At 39.2% G+C, this 24,339-nt stretch overlaps 1 protein-coding gene across 4 annotated transcripts in view; it reads right to left on the bottom strand.

Annotated features, from left to right (window-relative positions):
• The window catches only part of ARB2A (ARB2 cotranscriptional regulator A), a 351,893-nt gene that overhangs the window by 13,929 nt on the left and 313,625 nt on the right, over positions 1-24,339 (bottom strand). The window contains exons 11-12 of one of the 4 annotated variants that reach the window (XR_010923834.1): positions 10,092-10,186; positions 1,320-1,342 (exon numbers count right to left, since the gene is read on the bottom strand). The exons of 2 other annotated variants lie outside the window; for them this stretch is intronic. Coding sequence is in view for 1 of the 2 variants with exons in the window: in XM_067568690.1 (XP_067424791.1) it covers positions 1,305-1,342 (38 nt within the window). In the remaining variant the exon portion in view is untranslated. Of the gene's footprint in view, positions 1-1,278; positions 1,343-10,091; positions 10,187-24,339 lie in introns of those variants that run through there. One more of the 4 variants, XM_067568690.1, reaches the window with a different exon arrangement.

Raw genomic sequence — 24,339 nt, 5'->3', positions numbered from 1 at the left:
GATGGCAGCCAATTGCATCCCAGAAGAATGATAATCCACCTGTTTGCCTCTCTTAGCCCTAACTGGCAAAAGAAAGTCACGAGGTCATTCACTTCTGAGTCCACATTATTGGGTTAACCTATGTCTAGGCATTTTCTCTTTTTAAATAATGTAATTGCTTAAAAACAAGTTCAATGGCTTACACAGTAAGGATCACATGCTGCCCTCAGTCCAAGAAGGAACTGTTGTTAACATTAATAGGGTGGGTCCAGGGCTGTACATGGCATAGTGAAATAAATAGAACAGAAAAAAAACTACATTAATAAATTCATCAAAAGAGAAAGAGTAAAGGTTTAAAATCTGAGCTGAAAATGGCACTTTAAGACATACGATGAGTAGAAGAAAGAAAAGAGTAGTTACAATGAAATAACTTAGCTTAGACTTTCACCTATGGTTTGGTGGGTTCTAGTCAAAACATTTATGTTCCTTTGAATACAGTAGTTTAAAAAACTCTGTCACATAAGTGCATATGCGCTGACATACAGCAACAGATCTAGTCTATTACATAAATACAATGAAACTCACGGATAGTGAATGCAGATATAAAAGGCCAGATCAGCAGCCCCATTTCCAGTCCCTTTGTGCTGTTCCAGCCCTTTGGTAATTGGCCAGCTGGGGAACTCCATGAATGGTCAGAGTTTGCGTAGATGGCACTAGGACAGGCCCCCAGCACACATCTTTGGGTGTAGTAGGCATGTTGTTGATGCGGGTGATGGATATGGGCAGTGGCAGCCAAGCAGGCTATTACTGGCTGGCACAAGTTAGAATAGCTCTGAGTTTGCTCTAATTTGCACCGGGGTCCAAACTGGGCCCTGGCAACCACAGGGATCAGAAAGCACAAATGTGGCATAGACCCACCTTTGTCTAAAGTATAGCTGAGTATAGCCCAGGCAAACAAAAGGACTGGGGCCTGAAAAACTCCTTATAGTGAAAAGGAGAGAAACTCCTGAATATTGCCAGAGTGGAATTGTGTAAAAGGCTCTCCAAGTTACCAACCATCTGCAGAAGCCCAACAAAGTGAAAAAGACATGCAAATGGGGCTTCTGCATCTGCTGTATGTGGCTGAGACAAGCTTCCAATGAGTTCAGTATAAGGAGGCACAAGGGGATCTTTGGATCTAAAAGACGGATCACTGAATGTGTACTTACACTGTAGCTCTGTAAACTGCCTGTGGGTGAATTCTATCCTGTCCATAATTTCCCATATAAAGCCAGTTCAGACAGCCTTTGTCCAGGGTGTGTGAATTCCATTGTGCAAACAGCAGTTTAGGTTACAGTGAACATCCACATAACATCAAAGCCTTCTGTGAAAAAAATGACTCCAATGTAAGAGGGTTCCATGATACACAATTACGGACTTATCAAACTAATGACAGTGTGTACCAGTGTCTATGGAGAACCAGAAATACCTGGCTATGGACTTTTAAAAAGTTATCATTTACTTACAGAGACCAGGTGGGTGAGGGAATGAATACCTTATATTGGACCAGCTTCTGCTGGTGAAAGAGACAAGCTTTTGAGCAACACAGAACTCTTAACAGTTAAGTGAAATGATGTATAGACAATATGTTAAATGATTTTATTCACATGATAGTTCATGGTAGCTCTGGATAATATATGTTAAAGTGTTAATCAATGTTTTAAAAATGGATGCTATTTATCCCAACATGAAATGAGTATTTGGTCACACAGGAAAAATCCTTATCAAATTGCATACAACAGCACATATGCAGTACTCAGTGTTTAAACAGTGCCAGTCTCTCATCAGTAAAAGAAAGGAAGTACTTGCAAATTTTGTTTTTAGATTAAAGGCAATTTTGCATTACTCAGACTCTAAACTTTCAAAATGAAGGGGTGTCCTTTAAATACATTGTATTAGTTCAAGATATTTTTTGAGACTTTGTGAGCAACAACTATTTAAACTCCAGAGTAAGTTCCACAAGGTATAACTCCTTAAAATACCAATTCTTACGAGAAATGTTCAGAGATTCTTAATTAGTGTCATATTAATACCTAGCTCTTATCCAGTGCTTTTCACATAGCAAAGCAAGGGAGGTCAGCATCATTATCCTAATTTTACAGATGGGAAAATTGAGAAGCTGTGACTTGCCAAAGTTCACCCAACAAGACAGTGACAGAACTAGATCCTGGATACCCAGAGTCCCAGGCCAGTGCTCTGTGCCCAAGGTTTTAGTACCGCCCTGTCGTGTATGGCGACAACCATAAGCGGCAATATTTCTGTAGTCTATTTTCTCATATTTAAATCATGTCTTATCAATATTTTAAAATAATGTAATTTATGTCATATGTAATACTAAAGAGCAGATCTGATGTAATCCTTGCATAACTCAAAATTTTCATAGACTTCAGTGATTTATTTATCTGTTTAGAGGCAAATACATATCTATAGATATACACTCAACCCTGCAACCCTTACTAATATGAATGATCCTGACTTACATGAGTAAATCTATTGATTTCAACAGGATTACTCTTCAGAGTCAGGGTTACAGGAATAAGTTCTTTGAAAAATAAATATCTTCAACCAATGTATTTTTATGTTTTCTTTTCCCCCTAAATGATATTTTCTTCATCATTCATCTACGTATGGAATGAATTATTAGAGGTAAACGGGAAAGAGGTGATCTAAGTTTACATTAGGAATTGGTAGAGAAGATCATGTCTTATTTATAAAATCCACCAATCAGATGAAATTGTGTAAATCATCACAGAAACAGCTAAACCAATAGCACAAGTGTTAACCAATCAATCTTCGGTACATATAAAAAAAACATAACAACAAAGGCAACAGCATGGGAATGGCAGCCACTGCACAAAAGAAAAACTGGAAAGGATAATGTTTTAAATCATACACTGTGTAAAACATGACATTAAATGCTTGAAACCCCCCAAACTATAATACTAAGAACAGTTTACAATCCTTAATCTTTAACAGAATAAAAAGATACATTTTAAATCAAAACAGTTGCATATAATTTCCTCCTCTACTTTCATGCCAGGACCTGTGTTTAGGGAACTGATTTTCACTGAAAACACTGATGACACTGTTAATGATAAAGCCACACAGGGAATGCAGCTCACTGTACTGTTAAAAGGGCATGATTGCAAACCCAGCATGCTGGAGGCAATATGAGGGGATGCTAGTGAGTTAAGGTAAATTCTGTCTGACCCAGCCAGGCTTCTCCTGGGAGCTACCGTGATGGCCATCCCCTAGTGTTAGACCATCCCTGGAGATTGTGCAGCTCATTCAACTATCTTTCCGTTCAACCAGCTCAGCTAGCTACTGATGAGGAGCCCTGTATTCACACTAATCTTTCAGCCAGCACCTCCAGAGCCATAACACGGAGCAGAGACTAAACTGTCCAATGAGATTCTGGCCACATTTTGTGCAAGATGGAAGAGAGGCTTCTTGCACCTTCTGATGCTCTTGTGTACCCACTCAGGGGCTGGTCAGACTCTGGCCTTCAGCATGTTGGGCTCAATCCTGCCATGCTAACTTCAGAGCCTATTCCAAAGGACACTGAAGTCAATGGGAGCCTCTTCATTAATGTCAATGGACTTAAGAAAATAGATCTAAAGGAAAACTCTAACTGATGTTGGTGAGTGATTAAGGCTGATCAGGTCCTTCTGAGCAAATGTCCCTCTTTCGTGGCTGAATTCAGTCCCCTAATATAAACAGAGTAACTCCTCAGAGGACAACTGAATTTTGATAGATAGATAGATAACTATCTTTTGCAGAATAAATATTTAAAACTGAACCTTTATTTCAAAATTTCTTCTGAGGGACTAATGTCATGTCTCTCATGACCCTATATCCAAAGGCCCACAGTCACCATAAACCACCCATATTCACATAGGCACAGACACTGGATACTTTTACAATTAAGCTCAAAAAGTGTTATTTTCTCTCATTATATAAAATTAGCTGCCAAAAGAAAAGTTGACAGAACTGCCCAGAACCATTCTCCTGTCTCCCTAATCCTCCTGCCCTGTCTCCTTCAATGGTTTCTGCCCTTGACAGTCTCTAAATAAACCCACCCCTTTAGGCCTTTTTGGTACTTCTTAAACCTCTGTTGTGGTACTTTGGAATGGGGTCGCCTCTGATACACTAGAGGAGGGGCAGTTCTCTCTGGTTTTCTTTAGAAAGCTTTTTTTAATTATGAAAAAGTCAGATGCTGTAATGGATGCTAACTTTGCACATGAGGCAGAATTGGATGCAACTTTTTCCATCACCTCCCTTCTCCTATTGCTGACTATGACTGCGACACAGTGGGAGGGAACAGAGAGACAGGAAGAGTCAGAGAGAGAGGGGAAGAGCTGCTTGACAAGTGATGCAGTTCTGCTAAAGAGGCAGCTGCTCCATCTGCCAAAACCGATGCTTGGCCAGAGGGGAGTCTTGGTCTGACCTTAGCAGGTCCTTCAAGAATGGAAGTCTTCTGTGCAGGCTTAAGCTGCTGCAGGACTGGGTTTGCATATGGATGGGGAAGGCGTAGATGTTAGCAAGGGGCTTGAAGAAGGGGCTCCCCACTGACTTCCTTTGCCCTTATTGCACACCTGTCCCCAGATCCCTAGGGCAGTTCCCAGGCCCAGAATCTTATTCTGGCTTCCCTCCATTCCCTAACCCATTGCACGTGTTAAGTGGTGCCATTTGTTTTTAATTTAATAATTGATTTAATTTAATTTAATAAAAATTAACTTTAATAAATGTTAATTGTTATAAACATAAACAGAAGTTTAATGTTTATAATGTGCCAGAAGACAAGGAGGGATGTGGGAATGAAGGAAGGGAGGCAGTAGGGAGATTCTCTCTAGCCACATCTTAATCCCCCTACCAGACCGCCAAGCAAAAGCTCCCCAGAACATGAAAAGGCTCACAGCCTCCTGAGACCCACCACAGCCTCCATTTCCTTTCCACCACATATTCAACCACAACGCACACACTCAATTCTACACAATCACATCCCATTTCGCAATATTAATTGTCTGACTATACTGAAAGCTATATGTGACATGGATTTAATCAGACTGCAACTTTATTATTAGATGTCTGGGACTACTTGGCAGATCAAAGTATACACTGCAGGCAACTCCATGCTCATTCAAATAACTACCTAGAGCTTCCACCAGCCCTGCCTTCATTTTCCATCCCAGGTTCCTCAGACAACCCATGACTTGGATCTTACCATCCACCGCTCTTCGTAGGAGGGTTAAGATGGGCTGTAAGAAAGGGAGTATGGCTCCCTGCCGTACCAATCATAAGAGCCCCAAACCATCCCTTTAACCAGCACCTCCTTTTAAAATCCTTTACCAGGCCATTTATCTGGTCACTGGATGTCTTCCGTAAAGAGTACCTGCACTGGACATCCACCCCACACTTACAAAATGAGTTGTGACATATGGCCTAACCTACTTTGCTCCTCACCATAATAGGTCCTTCCTGACGCATGCTGTGGGGAAGGTGAAAAAAACCCCACTCCACCTAAGCCAAATAGTGGTGGGGGAAAAATTATTTTCCAGCCCCCCTAAGAGGAGCGACTAGCACAATGCCCATAGCAGGTCCTAACCCAACCTGACATTTGCACCTGTAGGGGAGGGAGAGTGGGTGCTGCCTTGCCTGTTGCCTGGAGAAAGGGCTTCTAACGCCCAGGCTTGCACTTTTTAAAACCTTCTGCCCTTACGTTACCAGGGGATGAGTCAGTGTCACCAAGCCGACCTCCACCCACCTTTTTGCAGCAGTTTCTGAGCTTCTTCCCTCCCTCCTCCATGGTAAAGCACTGCTACCTTCCTTCAGCAAGCCTGGACAACATCCCCTCCTGCTTCAGGTGTGGTGTGGTCATTCTGACCTCACACTTATTCACATACAAACAACACAAAGTAAGCTTCAGCAGTATACTTATGCCTATAGAAAATGTATCTCCATCTAGCTGAGGTTGGAATTCAGGTAGTAGAGGAAATGGAGTCTGCTATGGAGCTGAGGAGACTGATTGTATTTGGGTATTATGATGTTGAATGGTAAAGCACATGAATTGAGACTGGAGTGGATGTGAATATTGGGTTAACTGGGGATTTACTAAATTTTTTGTGATTGCATTGAAGGGAAATGCATTTATTTTTTGTGCCTAGCACAATAGGGCTGGGACCTCTTTATACTATCAGAATACAAATCCGAAATAAAAAGTTGTAAGTTCAGTTTTTGGGGGTGGCTTAAAAATATCTCAGTTCATCTTTTAATATTTTAATTCCTCATGTAACATAAAAGAAGTCTAAAATGTCTCAGAAAAGAAAACTTAAAAAAGAAATGTATATTTGTGTTACACCATTACTTAGGTCTGATATAATATTTATCCACTCATGATGAGATGTCCGATAATTCATTCATAGCTATTTCATTTCACAGATATTAGTCCCCTCATTTGTGAAGATAAATGTAATACACACAGAATTTATTCAGAAGACCTATATGTACTATCTATATAGCTCTACATCTCTGTTAGTAAGGAAGACAGAAAAGATAACATTGTTGTTCCACCAATGAATTTATCCTGATGTAGTGAGTGTTGACCCTCTGTTTATTAGAGTGACCTTTGGTGGTCTGTGCTAATGAACATTACTGGAAAAGGCAGGTGACTGAGCCCAGTCTGCAAAATTTTATGGACAGTGATCATTGCGATGGGTCAAGTACACTAGTACTGCAATCATAAAGTTAATAACCACTACAACAGCTTTACATGTGGTTGTCTCAGAAGAATGCTGTTTCTGTAACTCACAGCCTTTAGAGATGTTATTTATAATTTATACCCAATGTGAAGTGCAAAGATTTTTTCTCCCCTGTAAGTCACAGTAATCAATACAGGTCTGTTTCTATTATAGTCCAATGAGGTGAACTGTGATGCAAGAATCAACTGAGCTGGGGAAACACTGTAGCTCATAATCATAGCTCTGTAAACAAATCAGTAGCCAACATCAATTTCCAAAGTCTGTACCGTAACCATAAATCAGAGAAAAAAAGTCTGTAAAATCCTATCCCAGCTGTTGAATGTCACAACCTAAATTAATCATATGCTTGTCTTAGAACTACTCAGAAACTTTATTTTCCATCATGTGCTTCATGACTTTCAGGCTTTTACATCCTAATTCATATACCTTGAGGGTTTTTCGTCTTCCTCTGCAGCATGGGGCATGGGTCACTTTCAGGTTTAAACTAATGTAAATGGTGGATTCTCTGTAACTTGAAGTCTTTAAATCATGATTTGAGGACTTCAGTAATTCAGCCAGAGGTTATGGGTCTATTACAGGACTGGATGGGTAAGATTCTGTGGCCTGCGATGTGCAGGAAATCAGACTAATGGTCTGACGGTTCCTTCGGGCCTTAAAGTCCACCAGTCTATGAGTCTATATCAAGACAGTATGTGATGGTCTGAAGTTCCCATAACATGGAAACTAGAAATTTAAGAAGAAGCACCAATTCACAAAAGCCTTGCAAATGTGAATTACACTAATTTTAACTAAAACGGAAAATATCACACTTCCTAAAACTTAACCTAGAAGATGTCATTAGAGGGAACATTCAAGATTAATGACCATAATGCTGCAATTTAATCCCCAATTGACCTTCCAACACCTCAACATGGAAAATAGCTGACATGCGTAGAAGTTGAAAAACATCCTGCTTTCCACCATGCGTGTTCATCATCTCTTACTTCCTCTGAGTCAGTAAGTGACCTTTCAAAAAACAAGCACCACATAAATACGCAAAGGGTCAAAGATGTTTCTCAGTCATGGTCTCAACATTGTGGTGTTTTGTTTTGGGAAGCTAGGAAGTGCCATTGAATACACAGAAACCAATGAGTTATTAAAGTAAGTTTTGTGAAAGTGAAAAACCTAAAGGTCTAGTAGCACAGGCCTCAGAATGGAGCCACAGATTATAGCAACCTAGCTAAGACCATAGAAACCAGCAACGGATGCCTTGCCCCCACTTCTTGTTTAAGTCTCTTTGTTTCTACAAGAGATTCAGACCCTAAATTGAGAGCCCATGAGACAGCACTCAAAACTGGGGGTTTCCTGGGGGAAAAAAGAAGACCTAGTACAGCAAATGGATGTGAAAGCCGAAGTCTTGCCTTTGTTTGTGACCAACAGAACAAAAAAGTGGGCTTGAAACTTGGGGAAAAGTGAGAAGAAATGTTAAAAATCATGTCAGAAGGGGGAAAAGATCATTTAAAATCACACTAACAAAAGTTCTCGCTGCACATTAGCAAATGTGGACATTTGGGCCATGCCACTGAGTTCAGTGCAGCCAAGGAATGGGGAGCTGAAGGGGGCAAAAGTGGCTATACACCGCTGTTACACCTTCTAGATTGGGGGGCTACAAAGGTTCAGTTCAACTCCTGGCATAACACAGAATAATCTCAGGGACAACTTTTATGCACTACTTGCAACAGTCCCAGGAGGACTGTCCAAAACAGTCACAGTGCAAAGCACATTGGCTACAGTTCTCCTTCCTCTGATACATCCCTGAGCTGTGGTCTGAACTGGCCCTACATCACCAGGGACTCCCCTTTGCACTGGGAGCATTCCCCCATGAGGAAATCTACTTGATTTCTGGCCCTGTTATGCCACTAGAGTAGCATAAAGATGCCAGGAGGTAGGTTGGGGCCATGCTGTCTAGTCCAATTTCTGACATATGGGTGCACAGGGTGTAGCTTTTAACTGTTTCAGTATTCAGGTAAATTCTATTTACAAGCTTGCTTATGGTCTGACTTTTCTGCCCTGTGCTGAGGGGCTGTTTGCTCCAACCTTCTCCCTCATAGTCTTTTCACCTCAGCTTCACCTGTCCCTCATCCCCTGCCCATTCCCCCTGATCCCTTTCCTTTCTCTTCTCTTTCAATTTAACTGATTCCCTCCTACATATACAATCCTCCCAAATATATGGAACTAACATGACATTTGACGCCATCACATTGTTTATTCTGCTTGTGTGTTGCATCCCTTCTCCTACCCCCGTCTTGTCTATTTAGACAATATTGCTTCATTGTTTCCTTGTACTTCCTCATCTGCCTGTATTTATCAGCTGCCTCATATCTGGAGAGCAAGCTCTTTGGGACTGGGACTGCGACCATCTTTCTGTTCAGTGTCTGTACAATGCATAGCACAATGGGATCCTCACCATGACTAGGGCTCTTAGGTGCTTCTGTAATAAAAATAACAATAATATGGGACTGAAGAAAGTCTAAGCTCAGTCCTCAGTGGGAAAGCTGGTAAGCCTTGAGAGTTGGCAATGGAGAGGCAAGACTCTGCTAGCAAAGTATATTTGGAAGAGGACGACATTTTAAATATTTAAATGAATTTCAAAACTTGGTGATTCAAATTGCCTTTTCAAATTTTCTGTACAATTAGAATAAAATCAAAAGAGGTTGCCAGGGTAATTTTCCTGGGAAGGATCACTCAGCTGAAATTTTCTGTCATCTTCTATTAAAATTATGAGTTATTGCCACAGTTGGCCCACAAATATTGTATGAGACAAACACCAGAAAAATAAATTAAATACATTTGGAGAATTGTATTGTTTATGTCTTGACTGTGGGTTTGGTTTTGTTTTTTAATAATTATTGCTTTAATTTGGTTTGGTTTGTCAAAGTCACACCGGGTTGTTTTCTAGAAATATATTTAAAATAACTGCTGATAAACAGAAAAACTGGAGGGTGTGCATGAAAGATTGACGTGGGAATGGAAGTTAGTAGAGAACAGTACCAGCATGCATAAATGTGCCCACCAAGCACAGTTTGATAGTCACTCTTCATAAAAGATCCTGCAATGAGTTAATATGAAAACTGAATCTCCTGTAGAGTGAAGTAAGAGGGAAGCTCACTGAATAGGCAGTTAAGGAAAACTGGCACTGTGGATACAGTATGTACAGTACATTCTCCCTCAGTCTAGGGAGAAATGAAATGATATAACCATAATATACTCATGTATAGAGAAAACATTTCTTTCAGAATGTAAAAAAATCCATTGTGAACAAAATCCATTACTAACCTGAAAAAAGCTCTCTCAGTCAAGAACATATGTCTGTTTTGTACTTGTTTTTCAGCTCAGAATGACTAGAATGCTTTGCTTTGCATTCTGTAGCCCTATAATCAAATTAGCAGATTGTTACTATTCTCAGTAACCCAATAAGGTAATATTAACTCAACATTAAAACACAAAAAGCCAAATCCTTGATATTCAGATTTAGTTTTTATTCAGTCCGTGTTCAGACACAACTCTCCTGGAAGCCAGTGGGATTTTATCTGAGTAAGGATTCAGTGATAACTGAAGGCCATATTAAATCTGCATATAGATGTCTGCATATAGATGTCTCCTTTCCCATGTAGAAAAGAAAAACAGCTGCCTTTATGGCTGCATCCTGCTTCCCTCATCGAGATACATACAAGCCCTTGCCTCAGACACTATGGATGGTGCTTCATGTATCTGGGGATCTGTGAGGGAAAAGTGTTGGACAGGACAGGGAGGAATGGGCTGACCAGAGGAGGGCCCAGAGAGGAGATGCACATCTTCTCTGCACCCAACAGAGATGTCACTGCAAATTTAACACAGTCAAAAGCTGTAATACATTACCATGGCACTGCCTCTGCTGTAGGAATCTCCCTTTAAGAGGGATCCTGTAGTAACTGCAGCCAGGGAATCACTAGTAGCACAGCTACAGGAAGCTGTACTCCCAGGGAATGAGGTCCTTGATCTGGGGTTGCCAAGGGCTAAAGCACAGGGCTTCTGTATAGTTGACCCTGTGTCCCACCCCATGGATCTTGGAATATCCATGGATCAGGCCCTCAATTTCTTCAAAAGGGTGAAGGGGGGAAAACAAACCCTGTGTCCTCGTGAAATAACACAGAGGAAACTCCATAATGGGAATTCTGTAGGGCAGTGGTTCTCAACCTTCCCAGACTGTACCCCTTTCAGAAATCTGAAGCCCCAGCCCCACTACCCAGGGCAGAAGCATTTAACTTAGCTTCACAGGGCCCCAGTGGTGTGGGGCCCAGGCAATTGCCTTGCTTGCTACCCTAATGCCAGTCCTGCACTTGCAACCCTTCTGGGGTCGCAACTCCCAGGTTGAGAAACACTGATCTAGATGAGTTGACATACCTTCTGGAAGACCTCTGCATTCTCCTGGGGTACGTATATCCCTGGTTGAGGACCACTGCTATTAAGCTTCCTGCCCCCTAGGCAGGGGTACTTTTCAGTATACAATCTGGCCTTCAGGAGTTTCCCCATTATTCTTAAATGTCAGGGCAAAACAAGTGTTTTTGTCAACTTCTTTCTCCTGACCATTTTTTATTTTCATATGTTATACCCATAAGATACCAAGGATGCATCATAAGGGATCATGTAGCTGAACTTGTGATGCAAATATAGTAAAAGCAAAAGCTGAGGCTGCACTAGTTGCCCTCCATTTCTAATGCACATGTTAATAAAAAGTAAAATAAATAAATCTGTCAAGGACATGATTAACAAAACAAAATACAAGCACTTTGGCAGGCTGGAAGTTTGTACAGAGTCATGGAAGATCTGGGGACAGACAGTTCCTTAGTATTTCAACAGCCTTGTACAGATTTCTGAAGTGTGGAAGGCAGACTTTTTTTGTCAAATGACATCTTAAGTAATTAGGGCTAAACAGGTCAAAAATAATACCAGCAGAATAGTATAAGTGGAGCTGGTAGCATCTCCTACAGTTTGTTACCTAACACTTCCCATTATAAGACCCTGTTGTTAATTGCTTATAACTTTGCTAAACCTTAACTTGGGCTGAAATTTCCCATGCTAAGTCCCTGCCTTGGACTAATTTTTATTTTTGAAAGTTTCAACTAAAAAGGTTCAGCCATTGCTAGGAACAAAACGGGGGGAAAACATGTTTTGCCCGTTTAAAAAAAAAATTGTGCAATGCTTTCATTGAGAAGCTCTAGCTCTATTCTTTGGAGCTGAAATTTGACTGGTTGGGAGGAGGTGTCACACTGGTATCAGGGGTGTTCCTGTGAAAATGTACCCAAATTTGGCCAAGTTATAAACTTCAGAAAAAAAGCTCAGTTTGCATATGGTTAGTAGAGACTCTTTAGAATCTGGAAGCTAAATTCTCCCAAGATCCAATACTGGGCATGCTCCAACCCAAGGATACAGAGGATAAGTCACACTTTCCCTGCAATTGCTGCTTCCACTTGCTGCAGACCTCTGTGGCATCAGGCACAAGAACTAAGAGGAGGAAGATTCTTTGAACATTGTGTGTGTAATAATTTATTGCAAATAGGAATTCCTTCTTAAATTCCCCAAATAGTTTGAAAATCAACTCTTGCAAGCCAACATCTGTGGAAGGCCTTCTGTACCACTTAAGTCCTTTTGTTTAGCTGCTTTGGAGGCAGGGTACAGGCAGAACAGCTGTGTGGTATCTGTTCTAGCCTTGAGTAGACTGGTGTGTTAGGAGACTTCGAGGTAGGTTAGAGTTAGGGCTGCAAGATCCATGATTTTGCAGTTCTAATGACTCAAAAAAGAGGGTAAGGGTAACAGAGATCATTGCATTGCATCATTGCACAGGACAGAATCGATATATTTTTAGGGTCTTTTTCTGTTTGCTCAAACACAAACTTTGAACTATTTGAAAATATTCCAGTACATTATTGTAAATGGTAATGAATTAGGCTTTGTAACATTTCATGTAAAGTAGCAGCTAAGAAGGGATGCTCAGAAAAGACATATTATTGTGCAATATAAATCATGTGTATCAATAAAAATTAGTTTGTAAAATAAAATGCAATATTTTTATTAATACTATAGTTCCTTTGTATGCTTTTAGGATTTGTTAAAAGAACATTACAATAAAAAACCCCAGGTGTCAAGAATCAAGGAAAGGCAGTATTTTCTAATAAATAAATACAAATGACTGAACTATAGGGATTTTCATTACAATCCCATGGGAAGTTATACAGGATGTTTAACTTCTTATCTTATATGATATGCAATATGCATGGGATCAATAACTTACTCTGAAATGACAAAAAAGTGTTTCTCTTTCTGGTCTTCAACATTAACATGTATATATCTTTGTTCATATGATGGTAATCATTTATATTCAATAAAAAGGAAGAGGTGTCATAGCCACAAGCCATTCCATAGCAAACAAAATCAAACAAAAAAAGTAACAATTTGTCTGATCAATTTTCAAATTTCAAAAAGCCGCTCCGTTCAGTCAAGTCATATGTAGCTAAATTTTTAAGAGTAGGTGTGAATGCTTCCTACAAAAAATATGATAGGCAATGCACATTAAAAATGCATGCATGTGCACAAATGGGGTGATTTTATGCTTGCAATCATCTCTTTGTACCTGCATTCACCATTTAGCAGCCTATTTTTGATAGTTTCAGACCATGTTGCTATTTGAACATATTATGATTGCAGAAAACTCAACACACTCAGCGGCACTGTCACCTATAGTTAATTCTTTTGAATATTACCCACTATAGTTTATTGGCGTTATGTTTGCTAAAATTATATCCATGGTACGTGTGTTTCCAGCTTGGTTTAGTATTATGATTAATGTTACTGTATTTCATATGAGTATGCCTTTGTTCATTACTCACACACTGTGTGCAGCTCACCAGCTTTGATGCTAAGAACGTGCCAGAACTCCATAGTTCCATCAATTTACATCATCTGAGGATCTGGACCGATGACCTTAATTGTGCCTTTTTTCCTTCCATCTTAATAAAAAATATTTGAAACAAAAAGCCAGCTACGATGGCAAATTCTGCCCTTCTCTTTATGGCTGTGTACATACATCTAGATAGGCAGTGGAAGTGATGTGACTCCACTGCATTGCGTGGCATCTAGGGTGTCTGGAAGTTACTCCAGACATTGGGCTGGAGAAGCATCCATAAATGACTCTATAGCCATGTGACACACTGAACCCCATGTACACCCTTACGGTGTGATTGTGTATCATTCATGTTCATCCTTATGGTGTAATTGTGTATTGTTTAATGCAAAGTTTGTCATGTAAGATGTTTTTGGAATGCTCATGACATACTGAACATTATGTTATAGTAGTATGTTTGTTGCAATGTCATGTGTATGGTTATGAAGCTCTGCTATGTAATATTCCCAAACATGTGTCTCAAGTGGCTTGAGGCAGATTTAGAAAAACACTAAAGGCAGAGAGGTAGTTTACGCCTCACTAAGACATGCATAAAACAACCCAGCTCTTCCAGGAACAATGGACTAGCCAAAGCATCGATAAGGGAATACCCACTGACTCAAATGAAGGGGGCCATACAGGACATTGCTCATCACTTGCCCCAGGAGGTGGCGAAGGAACATATTAAAAGAGGAGACGTTTTGCTTTCTCTCTCTTTTCTCTTCCACTTCCATCTACAAAGCAACATCAAGCAACTTAAAAGGCCTGGCTGAAGGAGTCAGGCAGCCTGTAGTGAGCATTATCTCAGATCATAAAGTTACTGAAAGTATTACGTTTAGTTTAGAATGCAATTTGCTTTTATTTCATCCTAATCAAATCTCATCTATATTCCTCTGTCTTATAATCATTTAAAATCTTTCTGTACTTAATAGACTTATTTGTTTGTTCTATCTAAAGCAGTGCATGTGGTTTAGTGTGTCAGAGACTTCATTTAAAGTGACAGAGCTGGTGCATATCAATTTTTTTTGATAAATTGATGAACCAATGAGCTTGCAGAGTCCAGTGGGCAGCACTGAACTCTGTAAGATGGCAGTTCCTAGGGTTGTATCTGGGACTATGGGTGTTTGCTGGGGTCATTCTATTGCATAATACCATGAGTGGCTGGCCAGAAGCACTCACTCAGTAAGTTAAGATTTGCTTGCTTGTAGGAGACTATGCGTGGGCTGACCCAGGAGTGGGGGATTCACACAGTGGAGCAAGTGCAAGATGGGCTCTAGAAATGAGGGACTGGGGAGACACAGCTATACACCAGTCCAGATTGCAGAAGGGACCGTCACAAGGCACTCACCAGCCTTTGCAGGAGGGAAGATTCCTTTTCCCCATATCTACATAGCCTCATGCACAAGTGGGGCACTGGGTTCAGGATGTGTCTATTAACCCCATATTTTATGTGTTGGATTCCTAAATTTAGAAATCAGGCATCTAGTATACTGCAAAAAAGTCACTGGTACATAAGAAACAGATAAATTACTCAGTTTATTGAGTAAAGGATCCTGGGGTGAAATCCTGGCCCACTGAAGCCAATGAGAGTTTTGCCATTGACTTCAACGAGGCCGGGATGCCACTCCTGGAATGCATCTCAGCAAATGTGTAAGAATCAGTAAGTCAAACTGCATTTTTTTTATTCTGCACATTCTTCTCGCTTCCCCAGAGACTCTACCTCCAAACCTAAAGTAATGTCTTTGACTGGTAGTAGACTACTTGATAGGCTTCTCATGTAAATGGCAGCAGAATGAGTTTCCTTTAAAGAACTCATGCTGTGAATATTGAAGACTGATTTCTATTTCATATGCCTTACATGTATAAATAAAAGTGTGAAAATCAGAAATGAAAATAGAAATTCCTTGAAAATCTAAGTTTTCAATTTTCAAAATACATTTTTGAAAACTGAACTTTATTAAAACACTAAAGAATATTGTTCTTGATCAGTATAGTCCCATTTTTGAGCAAAACTGACAATTGATTTAAATTGCAAAACAACGATATGAAAACGGTCTTTTTGTGATAGTCTTATGGAAAAATAAAATGTTTTGAGTCATGAAACTGAGAAATTTTATATGAAATGTTGTGAATTTGTCACCTTCACAAAGCTGTAGTGTGCAGGAAGAAATATTTTGTATCACAAACCAAGTGTACTGCACGCCCCAGCATATGTAAAGAATCATCAAAGGTTTTGAACATTACTCTGTGTTGCAGAGCCTTTAATAGAGAACCGTTGGACTTAGAGTTGAACAGGCCAAAGTCAAGGGTTCTGGGGCAGATCTAGATAAAAATGTCTGTGATTTGGTAGATTTAAGTAACTTAACAATATCTTAGTGTGCCCTGCTGTCGTGGAGGGCCATCCTAAGTGTAAAGGATGTCAGCCTGCTGAGCAACCACTGACTAGTGCGTACAGAAATGTATCAACATCTTTCATATAAAACCAACCACATTTGAAATTACTGACAGGAGGAGGAATTTGATTTATTATTTGGAAAGTGAACCAGAAAACAGAAAGATTCTCAGCCAGAAAAGTTATTGTTACTCTGCCTTCTGATAATACATTATTTTTGTTGGTGCTTTTTTATGTACACTTAAATCAGAGCACACACAAAAAGTTCTGTCATTTATTACAAGCTTTATGTATGCGGAATTCTACTACAGTACTTAGAAGCAAAAACTCTTAGATAGTGTAGTCTAGGTGTTGAGCTATATAAGAGCTACATATTATTATTATTATTATTATTATTATTATTATTAATAAAAATAATAAGCCAAGATTGAGTAGGAAGGTAGATACTTGGTTCTAATGTAGGCCACAGACTTGATGGGACAGATTTTCAAAAATATTAAGTGTGCACCTGCATCCAAAAAATACAGATTAGACTCTGAGCTGCTGCTTTGCACCCTCCCTTACTGGGGTAGGCTGCTGTACACCACCTTTGCCTTCCCACTTTTCTCACCTATATCCTATGCAGTGCATAGCTCAGTTGGATTTAAGGATCTGGTCCTGAGTGTGCAATTTTTAAATGTCCAATTACAATTACATGTGTACACTGGATAATTATATATGCAAATGGATAATTTGTAATCAGTGAATTTACCTGTTTGTACACAGAATCATAGTGACTGCACTGACAAATTAGGCATTCAATTGCATATCCATTTTTCACGCACAATTGCATACCTAACCTGTCTAAAAATCTGGGCCAGTGTTTAACCTTACGTAAGTCATATGACCTCACTTTGCCTCATTCAATCCACCTGTATAATTAAGCAAGCAGCTCACTGAAAAAAAAAATCAGCTCACTGAAAAAAAAAATCGCACGCTATATTAATTGTACTCTAATCTTCCTTCAGTCAGTACCATAATGTTCAGTACCGACTTATGCCTTTAGACTATAAGTTCTTTTGGACAAAGATTTATTTTTAACATTGCTACTTGCCACTGTGTCATTTTGCATAGTCCCTTTATGGCACTTGTAATGTACATTTATGGCATAATGTAAGTAATAATTCTGCATTTGAGTTCAGTTACACTGGTAAGTAAAATATTATACACATAAACAAATCTGTTCTCTACCTTCAAATATTTTTATTTGTCATATAATTATAACATGTACATCTTCTCACAGATGTATAAAATATATTCTTAGGAAAACTGCCACATGATGTTGTTGCTTGTATTAAGTTAATGGTATATTTGTGTACTATGTTCCATATTCATATACGTGAAACATATTTGTATACATAGATAACTGCCAAATATTTCAGTTGTTACTGTATAAACAGGTTGATATTATCAAAATGAAATACCTACTAACTTATCTGAATATTCTGCAGACTCAAATTATCAACATATATTTCAGAGTGTGTGTTATGATAAGGTTTAACTATCGCCATGGCTTTTATCATTCCAATTAAATCAAGATTTATTCAACTGAAGTCTTCATTGCTATTGTTACCTGCCATCTCACTATTCCAAAATGGTCCTCCTTAATTTTTACATAACCATAATTGGCCTCTACTCAGTGGGTGCTCATTTTAGTTGTAGCCAACCACTGGGATTTGGTCCCAGAATAAAATCTCAACCGTCCCCGCCCCCTTTTCTCATGTAAAGAATTTGGGGGTGTCTCTATGTGGGCTTGATGTTAACATTTCATTGCCCAGGTCCCAGTTCTCGTTACAGAACCTAGCCTCTGTCCTTAACCAGTGGATAATTTCTGCAGACAAGCCACACCGACAGACTATATAGGGGAAGATGAAACAAAATCCAAAACCTGACCAACCAACCAAAAGAAAAAAAAGCCTTTAAAAAACTTTACTAATCAGCCAAATGTCCTTCTCAACCCCCAAAATATTACTAATAAAATATAGTGTAGCCCAAGCATGGATCTCAAAGCACTTAATAATAATACCACCTAGCTATTATCTTTCACCAGCAGATCTCAAAGCACTCTATAAAGGAGGTTAATATCATTATCCCAGTGTGACACACTGTATGACAAAGCAGTACCCTGTAAACCCCATATTCATCATTCCTGTATGGTTGTAATAGTTCATGCTAAGCATGCCATATAAGATGTCTAATGAAAAATCATAATCTGCTAAAACTCACTATGCTCTCCAAGTATGTGTATCATTGGTGTGTATCAAGTTATAAGACTTTTGCTGTATAGTTGTTAGAAATTATGCTGCAAGTTTAGGAGCCTTTTCTACAAGGGCAGTGGTTCCTGCCTATGAGGGTGTTAAGACTAATATCCTCCAAGGATATTGTAATTGTAACCAGAGGAGCTACAATTCAATGACTGTTGTGCAAGCACCACAGTGGGATATTGAGCAACCTTGTGACTCAGCAGAACACACCTGGACATTCCTGGACTAATTGCCTACTAAGCACATGGTCAAAAAGATATAAAATAAGGAACAGGGGTGCATGCTTTGTCCTTTCTCCTCCCCCACCTATGCTGAAAGCAACAGAAACAACGAAAGACAAAGAGATTGGACCCAGGCTTGAGAGAGAAGTCTGTATATTGAAAACTATATAACATCTAGTGGGGTGAGAAAAACTGCCTAATTTAGATACTGCCTAGTGTTAAATGGTTAAGATTTAGACTGCATGTTTATCTTTGTTTGCTTGGATACCTATCTCTGATCTCTTATGCCTACCATTTATACTCACTTAAAATCCATCTTTCTGTAATTAATAAACCTGTTTTTATATATTAACAAAACAGTGTGTTTTGGCTCAAGTGTTTGATAAATCTCAGCTCAGTTAACAAAACCTGGTGTATATCCTCCCCATATTGGGGGGAGAGGGAGTGAACTAGGTAATAAATTTATATTGGTCAGGATTCTGACCAGGGCAGGGAGCTGGAGTGCAGTGTCTTTCTCTATGACATTTGTGAGTGGTTCTGGGAGCATTCATGGAATCTAGCTGGGCGTGGGACTCCACAGGCTGTTGGGCTGAATGATGGCAGCACCTGGAGGGGTTTGCTGCTTGTCACTAGCAGAGCATTGTGAGGATCATCCCAGGCTGGAGAGTTAAGGGGGCACAGTGGTACGCCAGTCCCAGGTTGCACTCTGGGTGAACCCATGATACCCAGTTTTGCAGAGGGTGAAAGTGAAGCAGAGAGAGGGGAAATGATTTTCCCAAGGTCACACATGAGACCAAGAGCAGAGCTGGGAATGGAAACCAAGTCTCCTGAAGTCCCTGTCCAGTGCTCTGTCCACAGAGTCACATAGCTTCCTATATGACTAACAGTCTACTGAGGCTCAAAGGATTGCAGCAGATTGAACATTTATATTTTTATATACTGTACAAACTGTAGCATAAACATCGATATTATGATACAACCCATCTAGTGCAAGAAACACCTTTAACCATCCCAAGGAGTAGCTATGGTACTCCTTGTCCAGCACCTCTTTATAATCCCATTCTTACTGTTCCAAAATAGAGAGAGAAGAAATGGGCTCCCTGGTGGGATTCAAATCTACCCACCTCCCTGCCTCAAAAATGGATAAAGGGAACAACAGATCTGAAATGAGGTGGGGATTTTTAAAAATGAAATTTAAATACCGAAATCCAAGTGGGATAGGAAATGAGTTGCAAAATATTAGCATCAAAAAATTTCAAGTGAAAATTTTTCTAAAATAAAGCAAGTAAAGCAGCTAAGAGCAGCTACAACATTATACACAAGACATGTAATGTCACTAATAACACTGGAAAGGGAAAATATTATCAAGGGAGACTTAAAACTGGTGTGCAACAAATTATATCATATAACCCCACCTGGGTGGTTTAATTTTATGTTTTTAAAATAAGTTACAGTGATTGCTTTTTGCAACAAGAACTTTTTAAAAAAATGCTCTTAACATGGTTACAAATGTAGATGATCTAACAATAAAACTTGGGCAGAGATGACCTTGTGTATTGGTTATTCAATGGCAGGATAGCCCCAAATGTCTCAATTGAAGTTGACCTGACAGATCAAATCCTATGGGTCTTGAATTTACATTTCACAAGCTTAGTATCCTGTCTGATTTATGATTTACTTGTGAAACTATGAGACAGTTGTACTTTAATGACTTTACTTTTTTGAGGATAACTGGAGCTCTGACAATGGCATTTAAAATGCACTTACATCAGAGCTGCTAATAGGCCCATAATGATTCTTGATTATGTTTCAATGAAAGGCAATTGAGTGACAGGTAACTGATTTTGAAGATCAAATAACTTTCTGCCGCCCTTACACAGTTCCCAGCTGCTGCACACATTATATGCCAATACAAATGTAGTTGTAAAACAGACAAATATACTGTAACTACCTTATTAAACGAGACACAACATGGGATATTTAAAGCATTCCTGAGCTGCTTAATGCTATTACTGGAAATTTTACACATAGAACAAAATGAAACTTTAAAACTATTTCAGTGGAAACCAAAACAAACACCCCTCTACCCATTTCTTTTACATGTGATCTCAGACATGAATTGTTGGTACTTACATAATATATCCATTTTGCAAAGTTAGGTAAGACTGGAGCTTGTTTTCACTTTAAAAAATCATGAAATACACATAGCATTTTTTTATATGCAGACATAAATATTATCATCAAATCTATACAGATGCTTAAAAATCCTGATAGAGACGGCTGATGATAGTAATAATATACAGCTATGATGTGCACTTTGTTCAGTATTATACACTTGCTTGTTGAAATTTATTTTACACACCAAACTGTAAGTAAATAATGATAAGACATCATAGTCTGTCTGATAATCTTTGACAACAATTCTAACACTGTCATTGTGGCCACTGGAGAAACCTGCACGTACTCAGCCCTGACCCACCGAGCCTTTTATCTGCATGTGTACTCTCCACAGGCCGAGCAAATAAAGGCCAACTGATAATTTACACATGAATCAACTTTCTCTGCAGAGTAGGCACCAGAGACATTTCTTTTCTCTTTTACTGAGAGAAAAGCAGCCAGGTCTGAGCTTGTCTCACCAGAAATCATACAAGTGAAACAGTGATATGCTGGAAAATGGCAGATCAGCAAAGGGAAGCTGTTCTGAACGCGTGATAAAAATGGCAGCCACAAAGGACTAGATGAATATTTAGCTTGAAACAGGCCTGACAGTAACAATGAGCCTTTATCCTGTTCAAAACAGGTAATGTCCTACAAACTGAAATGGAGATACAATCCTGATAAAAGATTACACAAGATACTTGAATAGGTATCTTTAAAGAATTCAACATACATTTTAATGAAGTGTGCAAGCCATGGTCCTTTCATCTAGTTTTCATTTACACTACATCCAGTTACCTTTTGTGACTGTTATGACAAAGGGTTATCTTGCTAATAAGGTAGCTGCTATGCAGTGAAATATAGTAGCCAATATGATAAAATATAACTGAAACCCTGTTCATGAGAGAAATTAGGCACAAATTTTACAACATGAAAGTCTCCTGAAAAAGATAAATTATATTTGTTTCCAACCCAGATCACATGGTAAGGAGGGAAGTTTTACAAGTTCATAAGCACAACTCCTACCTATTTTCCCGAGAATAGGAGAGCTGAGGTAAGGGAATAGTACCAGTTTGTTAAATAGTCAAAGGACAGAAGCCAGAGCCATTTCTATTTAATAAGCCAGTCCAAGCACTACTTTTATAATCCAAAGGCAGATAGTATAATTTTTTTCTCTTTGTCTAGAGGACAATTTTCTATGTGCTGCAAAATACATGATGATGACTTAGAAGGTTTTCTACGCAATGCACTTGTGTATCGTAATGGGAAGCATGAAGTGAATAGTTTGTCACTAGTGGAAAAATTGGAGTCAAATTTCAGAAGTCAGTGTCACCCCCTTGCACTGTGTCTTTTTCTTACCTCATGTCGACTGATAAGACCCTTTCCCTATCCTTCCATTTCTTGCTCATGCCTGAATAGGGTTTTCTGGAGGCAGCGCTTCTTGTCAGTGATTGACAAGTGGAACCTTTTTCAGAGGGATTTAACTAACATTTTCTTCTGTTCTCCCCCTTGCCACTGATCCCTGCTAACCCTCAGCCCATTAGCCATTGTCCTCCTCTTAACTCCACTGCCTGTACTGCTCTTTGCACAAGGAATGAGATCATAGGTCAGAATCTGGCCCCTAGACTGTAAGCGCGTTGGGGCAGCTATCATGTCTTACTAATTGTTTGGGTGTTGTAAAAATAAAAAGTAATAATGGTAAAAATATAACCATTTAAAGTTAAAGAGAAATGTAAATAAATAGTATGAATGATTGCAGTTATATGCAAATTGATAAAAGGAGATGAGCTTTTGGGATTTAAAATAAAAATGCCAACATTCAGCCTTTGTTCATATGTTAAGTAAAATAATTATACCAAAGTTTTTCTTCTTTATAATTATACCTCCTAGAGGTGATATGCTGGTCCACCCACTCTGATACATCTGACTCAGAGTCCTTAATGAAAATGTTTCCAATATACATTTCTCTCCTTTTTTAAATAAACAGGAAAAACTATTTCTGAACATTACTAACTGCCTTGTGATCTCAAAAAACAAATTTTGCCCTTACAGCAGAGTTTTGATATCTATAGGAATTGCACCCACATATCTGATGGTATAACTAGGCCTGCTGAATTTAATTGTTCCAACAGTTACACTGTGATATGTATAGCATGAAGAATAACTATACAGGCTGGACTGTACCCTGTTAGATTTAGTAGCAATATAAGCTTATATCAGATCTTAGTTTACTAGCCTTCTACATTTTTAAGAGTATTATTTGGTTGGACATTAGTAATTTTTCAACCATGTGGTGTTTTGAAGAAGCCAAATGAGCTCTAAGAAATAAACTGATACCTCTCTCTAGTGTCATGCTAACTGTTACTGTGTGAATTATACCACTGATAAAGATGTTGCTATGAGCTAACACATCACTATGAAGGCTTAATCAGTTAACAAAATTTACATAATGATAATAAGCAACTCTGGATTGAAAGTGTTTCATTTACATCTCTAAATTTAAGTCTTTAATGGAAGTCCAAAGCATAGGTAAAAACCAAATGTTAAATACTATTTCTCTTTGTGTGACATTTATGCATATAAAAACAATACCACAAATTGGTTGATGTTAACCTATTCCATGGTGTCGTAAAGGTCTTGCATCTGATATCTTACAATCTTCTTCCCCTATAATATGAACACTTCAATGCCTGACTGATTTTTTACCTGACATCAAATAATGCCAGCTACATGCAAAAGTCAGTCTTGGTCTCCTGTTTGACATCCCCCACAGCCTTGTCCCAACTCTCCCGCTTCCTTGAGAAGATGAGAGCAGGTATCTGCCACAGCTATTTAATTTACAAGCCAGACTCTGTCTCCCATTGGTCAGAAGATGGTTCAGTGTTAGAGGAAAGATGCTGCTTGGAGAAGAGCGTCTCTCTGCTTCATAAGGGTCTGCAGACCCAAACTCCGTCCCTGGCCTAAGCTTTTGACTCTTTATGACAGAAGAACACCTCCAGATGGGAATAGGGAGCACTGTACATCTGTGGACTTCCTTGACTACCCATCAAATGAAGGCTTTTCTTTCTGGTACAAGTGTTTCTGAGCCCGATGATCCACTGGGACGCATGAGGATGTGAACATGTTCTTCATTCCATCCTCCAAGTCGCTCTCCTGTGAAGCAGGCTGTGAAGGATTGGAACCTAGATGGCCTTGATCCCCTCATAATTTAGAGGGAAAATCTGAACAATTTAAAAAAATGTCCATGGAGTCTTTTAGGACAGAAACAGATATGAGTCTGAAAGAACAGGATTGTGCATCATGCTGGATTACAGTGGAAAGGAGCTGACAAAGTGGAGTCACATCTAAGGGTATTAGTGGATCTCAATCTGGAAAAGACAGGCAAGCAGGACACACACAGAAACAGCTTACACGGAAGTGTCTCTCTCTTGTCAAATGTGTTAAGATGCCCATCCTTAGGGAAGGCCAGACATGCTTTTGGCTTATTGGTGCCATGGTGCACCAGGAATTCCAAATAACTTACAGTGACAAA

Source organism: Emydura macquarii, unplaced genomic scaffold (genome assembly GCF_026122565.2).
Source record: "Emydura macquarii macquarii isolate MOO-44397 ecotype Brisbane River unplaced genomic scaffold, CSIRO-AGI_Emac_v2 contig_2897, whole genome shotgun sequence".
In the NCBI taxonomy this organism is placed as follows: Eukaryota; Metazoa; Chordata; order Testudines; family Chelidae; genus Emydura; species Emydura macquarii.
The sequence above is the reverse complement of the archived record's forward strand: the minus strand, read 5'-3'. Positions and strand labels throughout refer to the sequence as shown.